Below are 20,921 nucleotides of genomic sequence, written 5' to 3' on the forward strand. Positions count from 1 at the left end.
CAGCCACCTCGGTGCATTGCGACTTTTGTTAGCTTATTGCCACTCTCTTATTAGCTACGGAGCTAACCGCATAAAAAAGGTAATCTGTCGACTCGGGTTGACAACCTCTCACAACATCTCAATAAACAGTCATTTGTATTATATTTGAATTAACTCTTCTTTGGTTTTATATATCTTTTTATTTCTATACGGTCACGGTTTGTATGCCTGAGAGAACATCAACGTCTCATACGGAGAGAAACAATAGTAATAATTATAACAATATGATAGGCCCAAAAGCCCAATATTTTTGTCATTTGCTGTCTATAGAGACAAATCAAATAGCTTCGATATCTTTATAAGCTTATTGACACTCTCTTATTAGCTACGGAGCTAACCGCATAAAAAAGGTAATCTGTCGACTCGGGTTGACAACCTCTCACAACATCTCAATAAACAGTCATTTGTATTATATTTGAATTAACTCTTCTTTGGTTTTATATATCTTTTTATTTCTATACGGTCACGGTTTGTATGCCTGAGAGAACATCAACGTCTCATACGGAGAGAAACAATAGTAATAATTATAACAATATGATCGGCCCAAAAGCCCAATATTTTTGTCATTTGCTGTCTATAGAGACAAATCAAATAGCTTCGATATCTTTATAAGAAAGAAGATAAAGGGAACTCAAAATATCTGTTTATCTGATTTGCAAGATCAAGAGGAGGAAGGAAGATTATACCGTTAAGACGAAGAAGCTTGGAATCTAAAAGAAAATCTTTTGTTGGTTCTATACATTAATGAAATGTTCTCACATATTATTCATTAGAATCATAAAATCATACATAATCACAAATATTTATAAATAATTCTGTACTCTCATTTATACGGTCTATGATTTTGTTGTTATGAAAAATAAGTAAATAAATCCTAAATTTTGGAATTAGGATTACTGTTGGAGTATAGGATTGGGTTATTTACGATCTTTTAGGAAGTCGAATTTATGTGTACTAAATTTTTAAATTGCACGCTCAACGCATTTGGGCAGGATTCATATAAGTACATTGACTTGACTTGCAACAAAGCCAAAAGTCATAATTTTTACATTTTTTTTTTAAATTTTATTGTGTGAAAGCAAAAAATGTAGGAAATAACATCAAATTTTAGAATACGTTTAGATTATTCGATTTGGTCACCTTTGGCATGAATTATGGCCTTCACACGGCCAATGAAACCGTCGCACGCTGCCCGAATGTTGCTCTGCGGTATTTTGGATAAAATGTGGATAAAACATCAAAATTTTGAATATTGGGAGGTATCGTGTGGGGTCAATACGTATCGTAGACCTATATATACAGTGTTCCGCCACAGGAGCTAAAATCCATTACAAACTGCATATACCATTTTTTAGACAAGTCCGTGGAAAATGTGTCTAAAGCCGTCAAAATCCCGAATATCCGTAGATACCGTTACGGATATTCGGGATTTTGATGACAATACCAACTATCCTAGATAGTTGTTGTTGAAAATTTTGAAGCTCTACGTCAAATGAATTTTTTGCTGATCATGAATATACATATATACTTTATGGGGTCTACGATAAATATTCAGAGATGTTATAAACGGAATGACAAATTTAATATAACCTTATTTCAAAAGTGGAGGGTATAAATATAATTGGCACACACTTCGCCATCAATACTTAGCTGCAGCGATAAAGACAACAAGAGCGAGTTTAAATTATTGTAGCTTTTCTATAAACTATGGACTCAAATTTTGAAGTTGCAGCTCTTTCAGTTGAAAACCATGACTGCTCTACGTTAAGATATTGTTTAATCATGTGCGCAAGTTATTTGGTATGGTATCTTTTTAGCATTTTCACTATAGACATGACATGTCCATCGGAATTTTTACAAATGCTTTGGCAGGAGTTTTTCATCTTATTTCTAAAATCATTTTAAATACCATACACTCAATAAAATCATGATACCAAGTATGTTTATTAAAAGAGATGGATACATTGAATATCTATATTTTTAAAAAAATATCTAGTTACGAACTCAAACAAACAAGTTAAACAAAAAGCCGGACCGTTGAATACCCTCCGCCATCTGGAACGAATTTGGCAATTTTCAAAAAAAAAAAAAAAAATAAATAAATAAAATAAAATAAAACCCTTTTAAAATATTGTTAAAATCTAAAAATTACCGAATTTAGCCGTTATATTATGGTGTAAACGACGATGTGTCATAAACCATTACAATATTCAAATTTGAAAGTGGACCTACAAGGCCCAATACCAAATGTACTGCAGACATGTTATACATTTGATAAAGTTTTATAAAGCTGCTTCGTTTCGTTCGTAGGCAAGAGTGATTTCCACAGACGGAAGGACGCACGTAGAATTTTATGCTGATCAAGAATATATATACTTTGTGGGGTCTAAAATGTATATTTCGAGGAATGACAAACTTAATATAATATCCATATTATGATGGAGGGTATAAAAAGAGTGCGAATTAATTGTAAGTCTGCATTTAAATACATTTTCTAATCCGCCGAGAATTGGTTCATAACATAAATTTCGAAGTATAATTATGCATGTTTCTAGGTTTACAACCCACTAAGTTTTTTATTCCGATTTGTTGTATTGATATCCCTCCTTTTTAAGAATTTTGAGCTAAAGTTAGCCGTTTACAGCTAAACAAGTATTTACTGTTTTACATTATATAGGGATACGAAACTCCATATATAATTTAAATCTGCAAGAAATTTTTGCTAGGTTTTATTTCTTCTATTTGTACAAAATAACCAAATTTCTATAACAGACTTATCATAGTTTTTTCCAATGACTGATTCAATTCGCACTCAGACAGATGACTAGCATCACATGAAAAAAAACTTCCTTAAAATTGTTCTTCGTAAAAACTATTTAGAGGAGCGATTTCGAATGTTATGCTTTTGATATATAGAGTAAGTGTGCCTAAGTTCTGCATGTTCCAGTAGTCGGCACTTTTTATTTTTAAGCCCAAATAAATGAAACTATTATAACTAAATTTATTTTGTTTACTTCAAATATATTATCAGCTATTTTTGTGTACAATTTCGCTAAGAAAAGATGATTTATTCTAATAAAAATTTAATTTTTGTCTGTGAAGGTCCTCAACAATCCATATTCTTAAGAAGAGTACAATAAAGACGTCGAATCAGTTTAACAATCACAAAAATATTATATTTTAATGAATTAATATATTATTATCATTCATTATTCTTACAAAAAAATTGGTATGTCGACTGATGGAACATGCCATACCGTCAATTGGCAAGTGGTGCCGACTACTGGCAAAAAAGCATTGTTTTAATCAAACTACAAATTTATGAAATTTAATAATAGTTTATTAAAACTTTATTTATTTTTGCAAAAACTATACAAAAATTCGAATCTGAATAAATTAACTTTGTAATAATTGAAAAGTTCCACTCAGAATGGTGAGCGATTAAAAAAGCGAAAATCCTAAAAGTGCCGACTACTGGTACACTTACCCTAGGGGAAATAACAAAATTTCCCTGGCCTACCTACCTTTTTCGAATGATTTTAATATGAATTTATGTATGGCAATTAAAATCTAAAAATGTTTACATTAAATGTTCAAATATAAAGAAATCAGGGCCACACTGGTTTCGTCAAAGCATGAAATTTGATTCTGTTGCAATCCTTATTTTTTTTAAAAAAAGCAACTTGACAATGTACAAGCTAGTCTTACCTTATGGCGCGGTGATTCGTATACAGTTTTATCATTGTGGAACCATGTAATTACAGGCTGTGGATCTGCGTTAACAGTACACTCAAATAGAAGTCGTTTTCCCTCATCTTCTTGTCGAATTGATGGTTTTTTTGCAAAGGTGGGTGCAAATCCATCAATTTGTCTGTAGCAATAAAAGTAAACAATATTTCAAATTCTTATAAATATCGCTAATCTATTATAAAAAGCAACTTACCCCAATACATGCGAGAATGAAATATTACCTTCTATTAGGTTGAGGCAGTTAAAGCAATCAAATATTAAGCATTAATAAAAAGCAATTAATAGAGAGCAAATACAATTAAAATATATATTATTTGTTTGTTAGTAAATTCTTGGCAAAATAAAAATGTGTGTTAAACATGTGGAATTCTTACTTTTCCTTTGGTTCGTCCGCAGCTATAGTTGTGTCAAAGATTAATCATAACGTATTAAGTATTGTAATAAAAATATATAAAAATGTTGTAAATAATAATTGGAGTAAGAAAACTTAATTCTAATTATTATATGGAGGGCTCACTGCTATACCGAATCAAGTCATGAAAAATAAAAAATGCCGAAATTAGGACCAGGTATTTTCAGTGTTTCCTATAAATGGATAGTAATAATAGCAGTGCTAGTGATTTTTCCAGTAATGAAGATGAGGAATATTTGCCAATGAAGATTTTTTATGTGTAAATATTTGTTGAAACCATGGTAAAATTAAGAAGGCAAAGTCATTTCAAATAATCATATCCATCTATGCATTTTGTGTAGTTTACTCTGTCAAATTTCCCTGCCTAGAAAGCAGATTCCCATATCTGATTTATATGTACAATGGATTTATAAATATACATTTTGACAATGAGATGTTGTCAAATGCATAACGTTCGGCCGGGCCGAACTTTAAGTGCCCTCCACCATTTGATACAAATTTTGGCAATTTTCAAAAAATTAAAATCCATTAAAAATTCTGTTAAAATCTTAAAAATACCGAATGTATTCATTACGAACTTCATATACTAAATTTGAAATAGTTCCGGTAAATAATGTCACTAAAATCATCAAAATACCGCATATCGGGAGGTACCGTTATATGGGGGCTATACGAAGACGTGGACCTACATGGCCCATTTTCAATACCAAAAGTAAATTGAGTAAATTTTCACCAACTAACTTCATTTCGTTTGGATGTTAGAGTGATTTCCACATACGAATAGACGGATAGACGGACAGTCGGACATACCTCGCTAAATCGACATAGAATTTTATGCTCATATGATCAAGAATATATATACATTATGGGTTCTAAAATGTATATTTCGAGGTGTTACAAACGGAATTACAAACGTAATATACCATACTATTGTGGAGGGTATAAAAATGTAAACATATAATTGCATGACTTTACCTTCTTATTTCTTTAACATTAATTTATTTATTTTTTTTTTTTAAATGAATTTATTTTAATTTCCTAAAAATCACAATGATTGTCAATTACAATAGAAGCACCCGCAGCTGCCAGACGCCAAAGCAAGACATGACTTAAAATAAAACTCCGAAACTATTGGGAAATTAATCGCTAAAGTCAACTATATTTAGTCATATAACGAACACTTTATTTTATATTTTTGACTTGGTTCGCTTTAGCTGTGAAACCTTGAAATTTTATTCAGAGTAATAATGAACCAAAGTAGATTTTTTGTTTTTGAATATTTTTTAGTAATATATTTAAATTACTTTTATTTTAAATTAATATCATTAGTTAATTTTGAATATAGACTTTTACATCTTCTTTTAGTAGACTACAATATTCTTTCCAGATATTAATGGCAGTGCATTTACTTTAGCTCAAAATATCTTCGAATTATGTTTTTATGACTTAGTTCGGTATAGCTGTGAGCCCTTCATATATCGTAATAAATATTTTTTCTACTTTTTTCTTATTTGCAATTTCTTTGTGAATTATAAAATATGTAATAAAACAACGCAGTTAATTTTGTTCCCATAGAAACAACCTGCCGATTAACAGCAAATTTAGTTGAAAGGTACGGCTAAAGACCCAAAAAAATTCTCCATAGTTTTTTACGGTTCTATAGAGGCTATAATAAGTAGAGGAATTATATATAATTTTATTTTAATACTAAACTTTTTACAGGCCTAAAATTCATTGGATACACATTTTGTTGTTACACGGTTGTTGAGAAGATAGCTTAAACTGTGAAACTAATCTTCTTTCTTTTGACGGATTATCATATCGTCCTCTAAGCGGAGATCAGAGCATTATCTTTACTGCGGCAATTTTAATGGACAAAACAGTCAAATCAAGAAATAACAAATGGATATATTAATGCGGTTATCATAATAAAGGTCTTCGGTATTAACGCACTCAAAAGATGTGATACTTTGCATAGACATTAAGCATACATTTTAATTATTCATATAAGAATAAACGTTATTGAATGTAAATGTGGCTTCCTATGTGTTGAGTTTTACGACTCAAAAACGTAAACCCTGTGCTAGTGCAGGGTTTCCAAGATATAAACCTGAAATTTCACAACAATAGAAGACTAACATTTTGAATATATGTGTATTTTGTCGGTTGACAGGTGAAGTTCATAGATGGGTTCTGTCAATTCAGGTATAGCCAATGTACAACGATTTTTGGGTATTTTGTAGATATTTTCCATAATTTCTAACAAAATTGTCTAAAATTGTATTCATAGTTATATATCCCTCTGGCAAGCCACTAACTAAAGGTTCGCTTTTCGGGTTTTTTGAACGTTTTAACAGCATTTTTCTTACGATTTAACGTATTCGAAGTTTAAAATGGAACTCCATATAATATTGAGTCTCGATGGTTTTTGGCCCGGACATAACTACGAATCTTTTCCTCGTCGAAGTTATGACACCCTTTGATATTCACCTTACCCATCGTTGGCTTAACATGAATCATATAAAGAAAGTTATTATTATTAGCATTTACTTACGAGAAAAGTTCAAATTAATTGAAGCTGAAACTTCTCCCGAACTATTTTTGGCTCGAACTTTGTAAAGACCAGCATCGGTATCTAATACATCATCAATTTCCAATAATACTGTATATTTATTTCCCTCTATTGGGATTATTCTTAATTTTGTTCTTTCGTTTTCTACTACAAGGGTATCACTTCTATACCACTCTATATTTGGCGCAGGTGATGATTGTAACTGACATTCAAAAATCAGGCGATTTCCGTCATCTTCCTGCCTCAGCTGCGGTTTTTTTATAAAAAATGGCGCAAAATCTTCTGCAACTCCCATTCCGATATTTAATATTTTAACAAGGAATCAATCTGACTAGGTTCAAATGATTCTTGCCAAATTTAAAGAATCAAGGTATTCATCTATTGCTTTTTGGTTTGAATATATTATTTTGTAGTAATCAAATGAAAAACCTCTAGCTCTAGTGGTTGAGAATGATGCCTAAAAATACAAATCATTTATATTATCCGAAATAATGTCTCCAATAATTGAATACAACAGCGTTACCTAAAGTACGACGGACTAGGTCGACGTTTTTCGCCACAAAAGTAAAACACATATATTTATATAAGAGTTACCCAAATACGTCGGGCGAACAAAATTTCAACTTTGACAATTAAAATAATAATGTGGGTTAAAAATAAAAATGGATGATACAAATTATATAAATATTTGTAATAAGAAAATGTTGAAATTGGGCGAATTTAAAAAAGCATCAATTTTTAAAACGTTTTTATTTGGTATATTTTAGGATATGGATCTGGCGTATTTGGGTAATACGAACGTACAAAACATTTTCCCATAGTGGTAAAGTTCAATATTTGTGTACGATACGTCGAATTTTAGGTAACGCTGTAAAAATATATAAAATGTGACAAACAGCATACACCGAACGAAGTCCATTTTTAATAAAATTATAATTAAAAATTTTCAATTTACCCTACTTTTACAAACTTTTTCATTTCAGACACATGATTTAAAGCAATATATTTCTGCCACACTTTCCATAGAAAAACAATGTGTCATCTCGTCTAAACCGTTACACATAATTTGCAATATTAAGGACAGCCTTTTCAGTGCCACATCCTTTCTACAACCGTAAATACAACAATAACTAATTTTTTGTATGATACTTATATATAGATATTGTAGGATAAATACAGGGGGAGATGAAAAAACTGCAACCAACTTCAGACTGCTTTCATTTCTGAGCCACTGTTAAAAGTATTCCAGTGACAGCTCATTATATTGTTTACAAGCGTACAAAAAAAAGTTATTCGCGATGGAATTCAAGCGTGGTAGTGTGATTTATTTATATTTGACTGGAAAACTACAAGTGGTTATCGTTAGAGCACTCCAGCATTTAAATGTGAATAAATCGTTTGTGTCTCGTACCATCGCTTGTTACCGTGATACTGGTAGCGTAGCCCGACGTCAAGGAAGTGGATGGAAGAAAACAGCAACATCACCAGAAATGGTTCGAAAAGTAAAGAAGCGACTTGATCGATACCCGCGTCGCGTGGGCCGAGAAATGGCTCGTGAGCTGAAAATATCGCAATATTCCATTCGGCAAATATTAAAAAATGAGCTCGTGGCAAAGCCATTTAAATTCCAAAAAGTGCAAGAACTTACACCGCATCAGAAAGAAAATGGACTCAAAAGAACTAAAGAGTTGCTTCGCTTGGCCGAAAGTGGTGAACTGCCGAATTTGGTTTTCTCCCCAGCAGTCTGTAAATAAACAAAATGATCGTGTTTGCTTGCCAAAGAGGTCAGCTGAAAATGTGCACCTTTGGTTAGCCACCAGAACTCAAGCGCAGGCCATGGTGATGGTGTGGGCCGCCATAACAGCCGATGGTCGCTCTCTGCGTGTATTAATTGACCGTGGCATCAGAATAAATGCCGAATATTATTGCGAAAATATTCTGGGGTGTGTAGTTAAGTCTTGGACACGCAAACATTTTGCAGCCCTTGGACATTCCAACAAGACTCAGCACAATCGCACACAGCACGCGCCACCCAATAATGGTTACAAAATGAGGGTCCTCGCTTCATTTCCAGCTCACAATGTTCTGGAGTATTTGGAAAAGCAAGTTTGGCATTAAAAAATACCAAAGTGTCGATCACCTCATCTAGTCAACATACCGCAGAGCAACATTCGGGCAGCGTGTGCCCGTTTGAAGGCCATAATTCGTGCCAAAGGTGACCAAATCGAACAAATCTAGACTTATTCTAAAATTTGATGCTTTTCTGACATTTTTGTCTTCATTCAATAAAATTTAAAAAAAAATGTAAAAATTTTTTGTGGAAATTTTTTTAATATCTCACCCTGTATATATTGCAATGAATTTGGAATTTTCGAAAGGAAGCTACTTTGTGAACTTTTACAACTTGTGGATAGTCATGTTCACTATGCATTTTATTAAAAATGTCTACTAAAATCGAAAAAATTTCGGCTGAGCACTTCTGGATAAATGTCATTGGAATATTGTTATCTCTTGCGCACTTATTATTTTAAGTAAAGATTATAGCAAATGCCTGTTTATGTATTTGGCCTTATCTATGTCATTCAGAATCGTTATACCCTACACCGCAAGGTGGTCAGGGTATTATGCATTTGTTTGTAAAAGGCAAAAGGAAACGAGATAGACCCATAGTTCCTTTTGATGATCTGCAAAGAATCTCATTCTGAGTCGATTCATGCATGTCCGTCCGTCCGTCTGTCCATATATTTTTGTAAACAAAGTACAGTTCGCATTTATTGCCCGATCCAGATGAAATTTTGCACTAATCATTTGTTTGGCCCAAGGACGAACCCTATTGAAATTGGAGATAATCGGTACAAATTTATATATAGCTCCCGTATATTTCTTCGTCTGATTTGTCTTTTATTGTGCACCAAACGTGTAATATCAGCCCGAGTAGCCCGCATAACTTTAAATTATAATTATAATCATAGCGCGTCTGATTGAATTCTCCCATAAAAACTTTTAATTGTTATGTGGAGTTCAACTTAATTAGCAAAGTAGTGTATTGTATCATAAAGTCGGCCCGCCCAACTTTAGGACTTTCTTTACTGTTTTTTTATTGATGATCCCTCAGTGTTTTCTTTTTATTTTTGGATATTGGTTAAACAACTAACATCTTAACTATGCTTGATCTTTCGCAGGAATATAGCACTGATACCTTGCGACATTGCATCCTTGTATATACAAAGTGGTACCGTTATATGGAGGCTATACGAAGACGTGGACTTTGTTACCTATTATGACCTCTTAAGACCATAACTTAGACTCATATGGACAGGTTTTTGCAAGTAATTTGCCTACACATAATTTTGAAATTATGATCAAGACACCAAAACTATGTCTAACCTGATGGGGTCTATACCGAAACATTGCCTATATGGCGCAATACCAAAAATTGTACGGACCTAAAATACAACTTGGTAAAATCTTATAAACCCACTTCATTTCATTCGGAAGTGATTTTCACAGACGGTGATTGCTAAGTCGACATAGGATTTTATGCTGATCAAGAATAAATGTATATACATAAAGACAGAAAAAAGTGTATTAAAGTCAACAACCATTTTTATATTATTGTTGTAAATCATTCTATGTATATTTCCAATACAGCATTTCCAAATTAAATTAAACTTTTTCCAAATGAAACTTAATTTTTTTCAAATTAAATACAACTTTTATAAACATACAAAGCAACACAAAAACATTTTTATTTGTAGTAGATTTAACATTAAATTGACTAATTAATACTTGTGCTACATTTTTATATTATAACAAGTAAAAAAAAACATTACGTTCGGCCAGGCCAAACTTTTAATACCCTCCACCTTAGGGTAAAGGAAACATTAGAAGAAATGTAGCAAAAACCATTAAATTGCCGAATATCGGTTATATGGGGGCTATACCAAATCGTGGACCTACACATGCGAGGTTTCGCCAACGGAGCTAGAACCCATTATGACCTACAAATACCAATTTTCAGACAAATACGTGAAAAAAATATGTCAAAAATCATCAAATGACCGAATATCGGGAGGTAACGTTATATGGGGGCTATACCAAAACGTGGACCTATAATTACAATGACACGCCACACGAACTAGGACCAATTATGATTTACAAGTACCAAATTTTCAGAGAAATTCGTGAAAAAATGTGTCAAAATGCATCAAAATACCGAATATTGGGAGGTACCGTTATATGGGGACTATACCAAAACGTGGACCTATACATACAATGTTTCGCTACACGAACTAGGACCCATTATGACTCACAAATACCAATTTTTAGACAAATCAGTGAAAAAATGTGGCAAAAACCATCAAAATACCAAATATCTGGAGGTACAGTTATATGGGATCTATACCAAATCATGGACCCATACATGCAATGTTTCGCCACAGGAACTGGAACCCATTATGACCAACAAATACCAATTTTTAGACAAATCCGTTAAAAGAATATCGAATATCGAGAGATACCATTATATGGGGGCTATACCAAAACGTGGACCTATACATGCAATGTTTTGCCACACGTACAGGAACCCGTTATGACCTACAAATACCAATTTTCAGACAAATCCGTGAAATATGTGGCATAAATCATCAAAATACCGAATATCGGGAGATACCGTGTAGATGGGGAACAGCACGTGGACCTATATATATCATTTTCAATACCAACCATCCTAGACACAATACCAATTGCTCTGCTAAATTTTGGCGCTCTACGTCAAATAGTGTGGGCTGTATTGTGATTGATATATACATTATGGGGTCTACGACGAATATTTAAGGATGTTACAAACGGAATGACAAAGTTAATATACCCTCCTTTCCAAGGTGGAGGGTATAAAAATCACATCAAGACCCTTTATGTAAGCTAACATAAATAATTTGCTATAAAAATATTGTACTATTATTAAGCTAAGTTTCGCATTTCAAGCCTGTCCATTCCATAACAAGGGTAATTTTTTTTTTATTATTGTTTTTAGATTTACATGTAAGATAACATATAACAGTAATTAAAATTTAAGAAATAATATAATATAATATAATATAATATAATATAATATAATATAATATAATATAATATATATAATTATAGATAATATAATATAAGATAATAGAATATAATATAATATTAATATAATATAATATAATTATAATATAATATAATATAATATAATATAATATAATATAATATAATATAATATAATATAATATAATAATAATATAATATAATATAATATAATATAATATAATATAATATAATATAATATAATATAATATAATAATAATATATATAATATAATATAATATATAATATATATAATATAGATAATATATAAATATAATATAATATAATATAATATAATATAATATATAATTAATATAATATAATATAATATAATATAATATAATATAATATAATATAATATAATATAAATAATATAATATAATATAATATAATAAATATATATAATATATATAATATAATATAATATAATATAATATAATAAATATAATATAATATAATATATATAATATAATATAATATAATATAATAGAATATAATATAATATAATATAATATAATATAATATAATATAAATAATATAATATAATATAATATAATATAATATAATATATATAATATAATATAATATAATATAATATAATATAATATAATATAATATAATATAATATAATATAATATAATATAATATAATATAATATAATATAATATAATATAATATAATATATATAATATAATATAATATAATATAATATAATATAATATAATATAATATATATAATAATATAATATAATATAATATAATATATATAATATAATATAATATAATATAATATAATATAATATAATATAATATAATATAATATAATATAATATAATATAATATAATATAATATAATATAATATAATATATAATATAATATAATATAATATAATATAATATAATAATATAATATAATATAATATAATATAATATAATATAATATATATAATTATATAATATAATATACTACTAATCTAATATAATATAATATAATAAATATAATATAATAATAATTAAATAATATAATATAATATAATATAACTATAATCTAATATATATATAATATATATATAATATAATATAATATAATTATAATATAAATAATATAATATAATATAATATAATATAATATAATAATTAATATAATATAATATAATATAATAATAATATAATATAATATAATATAATATACTAAATCTAATATAATATATATATAATATAATATAATAATATAATATAATATAATATAAATAATATAATATAATATAATCTAATATAATATAATATAATATTAATATAATATACATAATATATATACTACTATAATAATATAATATAATATAATATAATATAATATAATATAATATAATATAATATATATAATATATATAATATAATATACTATACATAATATAATATAATATAATATAATATAATATAATATAATCTAATATAATATAATATAATATAATATAATATAAATAATATATAATATAATATAATAATAATATAATATAATATAATATAATATAATATAATATAATATAATATAATATAATATAATATAATATAATATATATGATATAATATAATATAATATAATATAATATAATATAATATAATATAATATATATAATATAATATAATATAATATAATATAATATAATATAATATAATATAATATAATATAATATAATATAATATAATATAATATAATATAATATAATATAATATAATATAATATAATATAATATAATATAATATAATATAATATAATATAATATAATACAATATATTATAATATAATATATTATAATATAATAGAATGAGGAATCAAAACAAAACACATGATTTGAAAACGTTGTAGAAGTGTAATTTGTGAAAAATATTCTGTTAATGAGAGTTTTTCGTGCAAAAATAAAGTTCATTTCGTTATTTTTTCGCAATGCCGGTAGTTTCGATTGTTTCTGTAATTTAGGCGCAAAGTAATGAACACAATACTGAAAAAATACGCCGGAGGAATTTAAAAGATGCTTCCCCTAAAATATAATTAATGATGATTAATGATTAAACAGCATTCCACAATACATATTTCACATATTTTAATATACATTTTGTGTACAATTTTTATACCCTCCTCCATACTATGGAGGGTATATTAACTTTGTCATTCCGTTTGTAACTCCTCGAAATACTCATGTCAGACCCAACAAAGTATATATATTCTTGATCAGCGTAAAATTCTAAGTCGATTTAGCCATATCTGTCTGTCTGTCTGTCTGTCTGTCCGTCTGTCTGTTGTAATCACGCTATCTTTCGAACGAATTGAGATAGAAGGCTAAAATTTTGCACACGTGTTTATTTTTCCAGTAGACAGGTTAAGTTCGTAAATGGGCCATGTAGGTCCACGTTTTCATATAGCCCCCATATAACGGTATATCCCGATATTCGGTATTTTGATGATATTAGCGACATTATTCACCGGAACTGTTTCAAATTTGGTATTTGAGATTCGTAATGGATGCTAGAGCCTATGACAGAAAATTGTCTGCGCATGCTGGATGCTAGAGCCTATGACAGAAAATTGTCTGCGCAGGTCCACGTCTTCGTATGGCCCCCATATAACATTACCTCCGAAAATTCGGTATTTTGATGATATTAGCGACATTATTCACCGGAACTGTTTCAAATTTGGTATTTGAGATTCGTAATGGATGCTAGAGCCTATGACAGAAAATTGTCTGCGCATGCTGGATGCTAGAGCCTATGACAGAAAATTGTCTGCGCAGGTCCACGTCTTCGTATGGCCCCCATATAACATTACCTCCCAAAATTCGGTATTTTGATGATTTTAGCGCCATTATTCACCGGAATTGTTTCAAATTACGTATTTAGAGTTCGTGATGGTAACTACAGTCTGTGACTGAAAAATGTCTATGCAGGTCCAGGTCTTCGTATAGGCCCCATATATCAGTACCTCCCTATATTCGGTATTTTGAAGAGTTTAGGTACAATACCCACCGAAATTGTTTGAGATGTGGTATTTGAAGTTCGTAATGGATGCTACAGCCTGTGACAGGAAATTGTCTATGCACCTCCTTATATACGATATTTTGATGATTTTAGCTACATTATTCACCCTTTATTTCAAGTTTCGAATTTAAATATGGTAATGGCTAATGACAAACAATGCCTATGTAGGTTCACGTCGTATAGACCCCAATATAACGGCAATATTCGGTGATTTTAAAATTTAACAGAATTTTTTAAGGATTTAATTTTTTTTTAATTTCCAAATTCGTTCCAAATGGTGGAGGGTATTCAAAGTTTGGCCCGGCCGAACTTACTGCTTTTAAACTTGTTTGCTTTTTTACTTGTTCCTTTTTATTTTGGAAAATAAGCAAACATTTTCAGTTTCAAATACCTTAAGATTTCTAATGCTTACATTTGACTGACGTTTATTCCACAACTTCCCTGATGATTTATTTTCTGTTTCATGATACAATGCTCTAGCCCAAAGAGTTTTACTTAGCTGCTTAGCATGCAGTTAGGTTCCCCACAACTCAAACAGTTTTTGATGTCCTATTCCATATATCTTAAATTAAACCCGAATTTTTTTTTTGACAAATTCTTTTCCGTTATCACTTCTACACTTTTTTATAGCAGTTTCCTGATTTTAGATGATTATATGTATGTGGATGATTATATGTATAGGTAAAAAGGATCTTCATCTTTTCAGAAAGAGGTTCACCCAAATTGTTAAGACGTCCAACAATCTCTTCAATTTTCGCAAAATACGGTTCAATGTTGAACTCTGAACTCCTCTGAACTCTTCTGAATCTTATATTATTTTCTGTTGTAATGTACTTCTGACTGATTTTAGTGAATTGCCGTTATCTTTTCCAATATATTCTTTGATTCCTTACATCACGTCGCTTATTGTAGCCTCCACCATACTATGGAGGGTATATTAATTTTGTCATTCCGTTTGTAACTCCTCGAAATACTCATGCCAGACCCAACAAAGTATACATATTCTTGATCATCGTAAAATTCTAAGACGATTTAGCCATGTCCGTCTGTCTGTCTGTTGTAATCACGCTATCTTTCGAATGAATTGAGATAGATGGCTAAAATTTTGCACACATGTTTATTTTTCCAGTAGGCAGGTTAAGTTCGTAAATGGGTCATGTAGGTCCACGTTTTCATATAGCCCCCATATAACGGTACCTCCCTATATTCGGTATTTTGATGATTTTAGCGACATTATTCACGGGAATTGTTTCAAATTTGGTATTTGAAGTTCATAATGGATACTACACACTAAGACGGAAAATTGTCTGTGCAGGATTACATTATTCACCGTTTATTTCAAGTTTCGAATTTGAATATGGTAATGGCTCATGACAAACAATGCCTATGTATGTCTACGTCGTATACACCTCAATATAACGGCTATATTCCGTATTATTAAAATGTTAACAGAATTTTTTAAGGAATTTATTTTTTAAAAATTTCCAAATTCGTTGCAAATGGTGGAGGGTATTAAAAGTTCGGCCCGGCCGAACTTACTGCCTTTTAACTTGTGCTCTTTGCTTCAGTTTATTATTCGTAATACCACATTGTTTGGTTTTCACAAATTTTTGTTTAAAGAGAAAAGTGATTTGGCAAGACTTTGTTAACAATTGCTTTCGCCAATTGAGAAACCATTAAAATTTGCTAATTATTTGGAATAAAAAGAAAGAAAAAAATATCCATATAACTTCAATTTTACTTGCAAAAACAAAAGTGGTTTCAAATCGCAAAAATGTTGCGATTTACACTTTCTGAAGAAGTTAACTGACTGAATTCAATCTTGTGACATGCGTGATAATTTTAATTTGCATGAACAAAAAAAATTGGAAGCGAAGGAAGAGAGGAAAAAATAAAAAACATTTGTGAGTATAACCGGTTGGAAATGAAATCAACATCGATAGAGAAACTGTGTTGATATTGTGGAGCAAAACAATTTTATTGTTGTTCAATGCATAAAATGTGATTTTGTGGAGAGAAACAGATTTGTTGTCTCTCAGAATAAAAACCTGTGTTAATTTTGTGGAGCAAAACAATGAATTTTGTTGTTGCTCAAAATAAGAAACTGTGTTGTCGCCAGTGTGACCAGATCTAAAACAGTGTCGCAGCTAAAACCGCATAAAAATAATGCTAAAAAATATCAAACAAACCTTTTTGTAAACCCTGCAGCACTATGTGTTGGAGGTATTATAAATTTGAGTAGGACAAAAATTATGTAACACTTCGAAATTTTGGCTTCCCACATAGGAAAGTATATATTGATCTTCCAATCTCGCTGAGCTGATCTAGCTATGTAAATTTGCAATCACGCTACAGGTCACAATTATAGACCAATCGACGCGGAATTTAGCATTGGGCTAGAGCTTAGGAATGGGCAGGAGCTTTCTAATTTGGATGGCCATCGGATAATTTAAGCGTGTGAAAAAGACCATAAGTTTTGTGTTAAAAAAAAAAAACAATTTTCTCAATAAACCACGAATATTCTTAATCCCGGTGAAATTACATATAGACGAAAAGGTCAATTCTGACCATTACTTAGATGTCGATAGTGAAGATATCGGATATATATAGCGACATATATTCGCTAGAATGCTTACATCTCAAAAATAGCTGAACTGATTTTGACAAATCTTCTCAGTTCAGAATGCCCTCTTGACAGGAAAAAAATCTAGACAAAAACGCATGAAAAGATCCCAATAAAGATGAGAATATTGATTTTGTGATATTTTCTTATATTTTTCCATTTTGCCATATTTTTGTCGCATGAGATATTTTTATTTTTACTTACGATATTGAATTTTACATTTTGTAATACTTTTACTCCTTACAACACTATATAGTTAGGATATTATATACAGGGCACATTTATGACCCGATCATCACGAAATGTTGGATGGAGGTGGGGTTAGTATCAGAATAGACGCCTGATGTTTTTGGAGATGATCACTAAATATTTAGAGGATCAAATGGACCAAAAACTGATAGTTTTCTGACACGTCATAATTATCGTCCGATTTTAATTGGGGGTCCTGTATCGGCACTGCTAAGTATTTTGGATGGCTATCGGATAACAGTTAGCGAGCAAAATGTGCCCAATTATTGTGGGAGAAAATACCAAATTGTCTATTCCTTTTTACATCAATTCATATAGAGAAACCTTAATTTACACATATTGTTCTGAATAGCCATTAGCATGACTCTCTTTTCTTTAGCTTTAATATAGGGCAAATTCTATAAGAATATGCATTACTTCGGTCCATACCATGAAAAAAAAAATTGGTTCAGTTCCACGAAAGGATTCGAAAGGAGGACCAATAAGGTCCAACATCTGTTTTTATATTTAATATAATTGTTTTAAAATGTATTAAGTCCTGCTACTTGGAAATTAGATAATGATTAGAATGATATCGCTTGTAATCTTAAAACTTTCGCAACCTCTATTTAACCTTTTTAATCCGCATCTAATGTAAAGAAGTGAATTCATAGTGTATAATTTCATTCTATTTCTAATTTCTGCTTTTATAAGGTTGATGCCACTGAAAACGCTTCCAACTTCTGCGTTACTGAATAGTAAAACTAGACACTTCGTAACAAAAGAAGACAATTCCTTGAGTGGGTTTTCATTTAAAACATTTTTAAATTCTTATACTCATATCCAAAAAAATAAATCGTTGAGCTTATGTTTGCCCATTCATATGTACTTAGCTTTTACCATTGCTTTTCTAAAATAGTAATTTCGTTCAAAATGCCCATGTAATTTAATTTTTGGATTTAAGGTAAATTGGATTTTCAAGAAAGTACTAAAATAAAAAAAAATTGGACAAAAAAAAAATTCTAAAAAATGCTAAACTAAAAATTTGAAAAAGCTAAGAAAAATGCTAAATGAAAATTCTGCTGCTAAAAACAAAAAAATACGCTAAATTTAGCTGCAAAAATGCTAAAATGGCCACACTGTTTGTAAGGCTTTTAATGAAAGACGAAAGATCGAGGAGGTTTATGTGTTGAATGACTTAGTCGCCTTCAAGCGAACTCCGTTTGGGACAGGCCTTAAGTCAAGAGGAATGTTCCTCGGACAGTACAAGGTTGTTAAGAAGTTACCTCATGGAAGGTCCGAAGTGCAGAAAGTGGGAGACCACGAAGGTCCCATAGGACAACCACGAGATGGCAATCCGAGCCGTATCGCTGTCAGGAGGGCCGACTGTAGGATATCAATCGTGGTCGACCAATACCAATAAAACTGATGTTTACCTAATGAGGCAGATATAATACACGGATGACGGACATTAAACAAATCGAATTAGAAAGGGACTTTAGGGACGGAACAGTTAGTTGAAGACTAGACGGAAAAGAAGCAAGAAGTTGATCGGACGCGAAGTGTTCTTAAATAATAACATCAGAATGTAATTTAAATAGTCAAAGTATAATATAAGAAACCCCAAATGTACAATCAATAAATTAAATAAACGCACAAACTGAAGTAAAGTGATTCCCTACATTATTTGGAGACTTGTCAAAGATCTTATCCTATAATATAATATAATATAATATAATATAATATAATATAATATAATATAATATAATATAATATAATATAATATAATATAATATAATATAATATAATATAATATAATATAATATAATATAATATAATATAATATAATCTAATATAATATAATATAATATAATATAATATAATATAATATAATATAATATAATATAATATAATATAATATAATATAATATAATATAATATAATATAATATAATATAATATAATATAATATAATATAATATAATATAATATAATATAATATAATATAATATAATATAATATATATAATATAATATAATATAATATAATATAATATAATATAATATAATATAATATAATATAATATAATATAATATAATATAATATAATATAATATAATATAATATAATATAATATAATATAATATAATATAATATAATATAATATAATATAATATATAATATAATATAATATAATATAATATAATATAATTCAATATATATAATACATATTTTATATTATATTATATATATTTTATATAATATAATAATCAAATCATATAAATACCGACTATCGGGTCACATGGACGCTATACGAAAGCTATTGTGCTAAATGTTAAAGCTCTACGTCGAATAATATGGACTGCATCGTGACACAAACAGACGGACATTGTTAAATCGACTTAGAATATAGTGCATGATTATATATAATTTATAGGGTTACGAAGAGTTTTTATGGTATTACAAATGGAACGACACATTTTATGTACTCTTTTATAAGGTGTATCATCATAGAAAAGCTGATTGTGGGAATGAATAGAGTGTTAAATTTTAATTTGGCTAAATTAACAATATCGACGATTTTGAAATCAAAGTTTGAGATGTTAGGTTTTGGTTGAAAGAACAGAAAAGCAATTAAATACTTATATGTAACGAAAGTTAAAATAATTAATATGGTAATTGCAAATGCTGTTAGTACAATATTTTGAAATATATATAATATATTATAAGTGATTTTATAATTTCGTTTGCTTGTACATATTCTAGAGCAGGGTTGGGCATATTGCACTAAATTTTTAGTGCACTAAGAATTAAATAATTAGTGGTAGTGCAATTTTTTTTTCACTACCACTAACCCTTTAGTGATATTTAAAAAAAAATTGCACTACCACTAAATTTTAGTGGTAGTGAAATTTTAATAGCACTACCACTAAATTTAGTGATTTTTCAAAAAAAAATTGCACTACCACTAAATTTTAGCGAAGCCAAAAAAACACTATGTATATAAGTATTATACCAGCTATAATGAAGTTTATTGAAGTGATTAGGGAACAACAATCCAGAATACATAGTACATATTCATAAAATTTGATTACTATTCTAAATAGCACTAATTTAGTGCTATTTTTTATGAATTACCACTAAT

At 29.2% G+C, this 20,921-nt stretch overlaps 1 protein-coding gene across 16 annotated transcripts in view; it reads right to left on the minus strand.

Moving 5' to 3' along the window:
* Positions 1–20,921, minus strand: part of LOC101893720 (twitchin) — a 147,374-nt gene that overhangs the window by 114,671 nt on the left and 11,782 nt on the right. For all 16 annotated transcript variants that reach the window (XM_059126969.1, XM_059126961.1, XM_059126966.1 and 13 more), the window contains 3 exons: positions 6,756–7,230; positions 4,164–4,185; positions 3,748–3,910 (listed from right to left, as the gene is read on the minus strand). In XM_059126969.1, coding sequence (XP_058982952.1) covers positions 3,748–3,910; positions 4,164–4,185; positions 6,756–7,068 — 498 coding nt within the window. In that variant the 5' untranslated portion in view covers positions 7,069–7,230. Of the gene's footprint in view, positions 1–3,747; positions 3,911–4,163; positions 4,186–6,755; positions 7,231–20,921 lie in introns of those variants that run through there.

The sequence above is a fragment of the Musca domestica genome, unplaced genomic scaffold (assembly GCF_030504385.1).
Source record: "Musca domestica strain aabys unplaced genomic scaffold, Musca_domestica.polishedcontigs.V.1.1 4, whole genome shotgun sequence".
Taxonomy (NCBI): Eukaryota; Metazoa; Arthropoda; class Insecta; order Diptera; family Muscidae; genus Musca; species Musca domestica.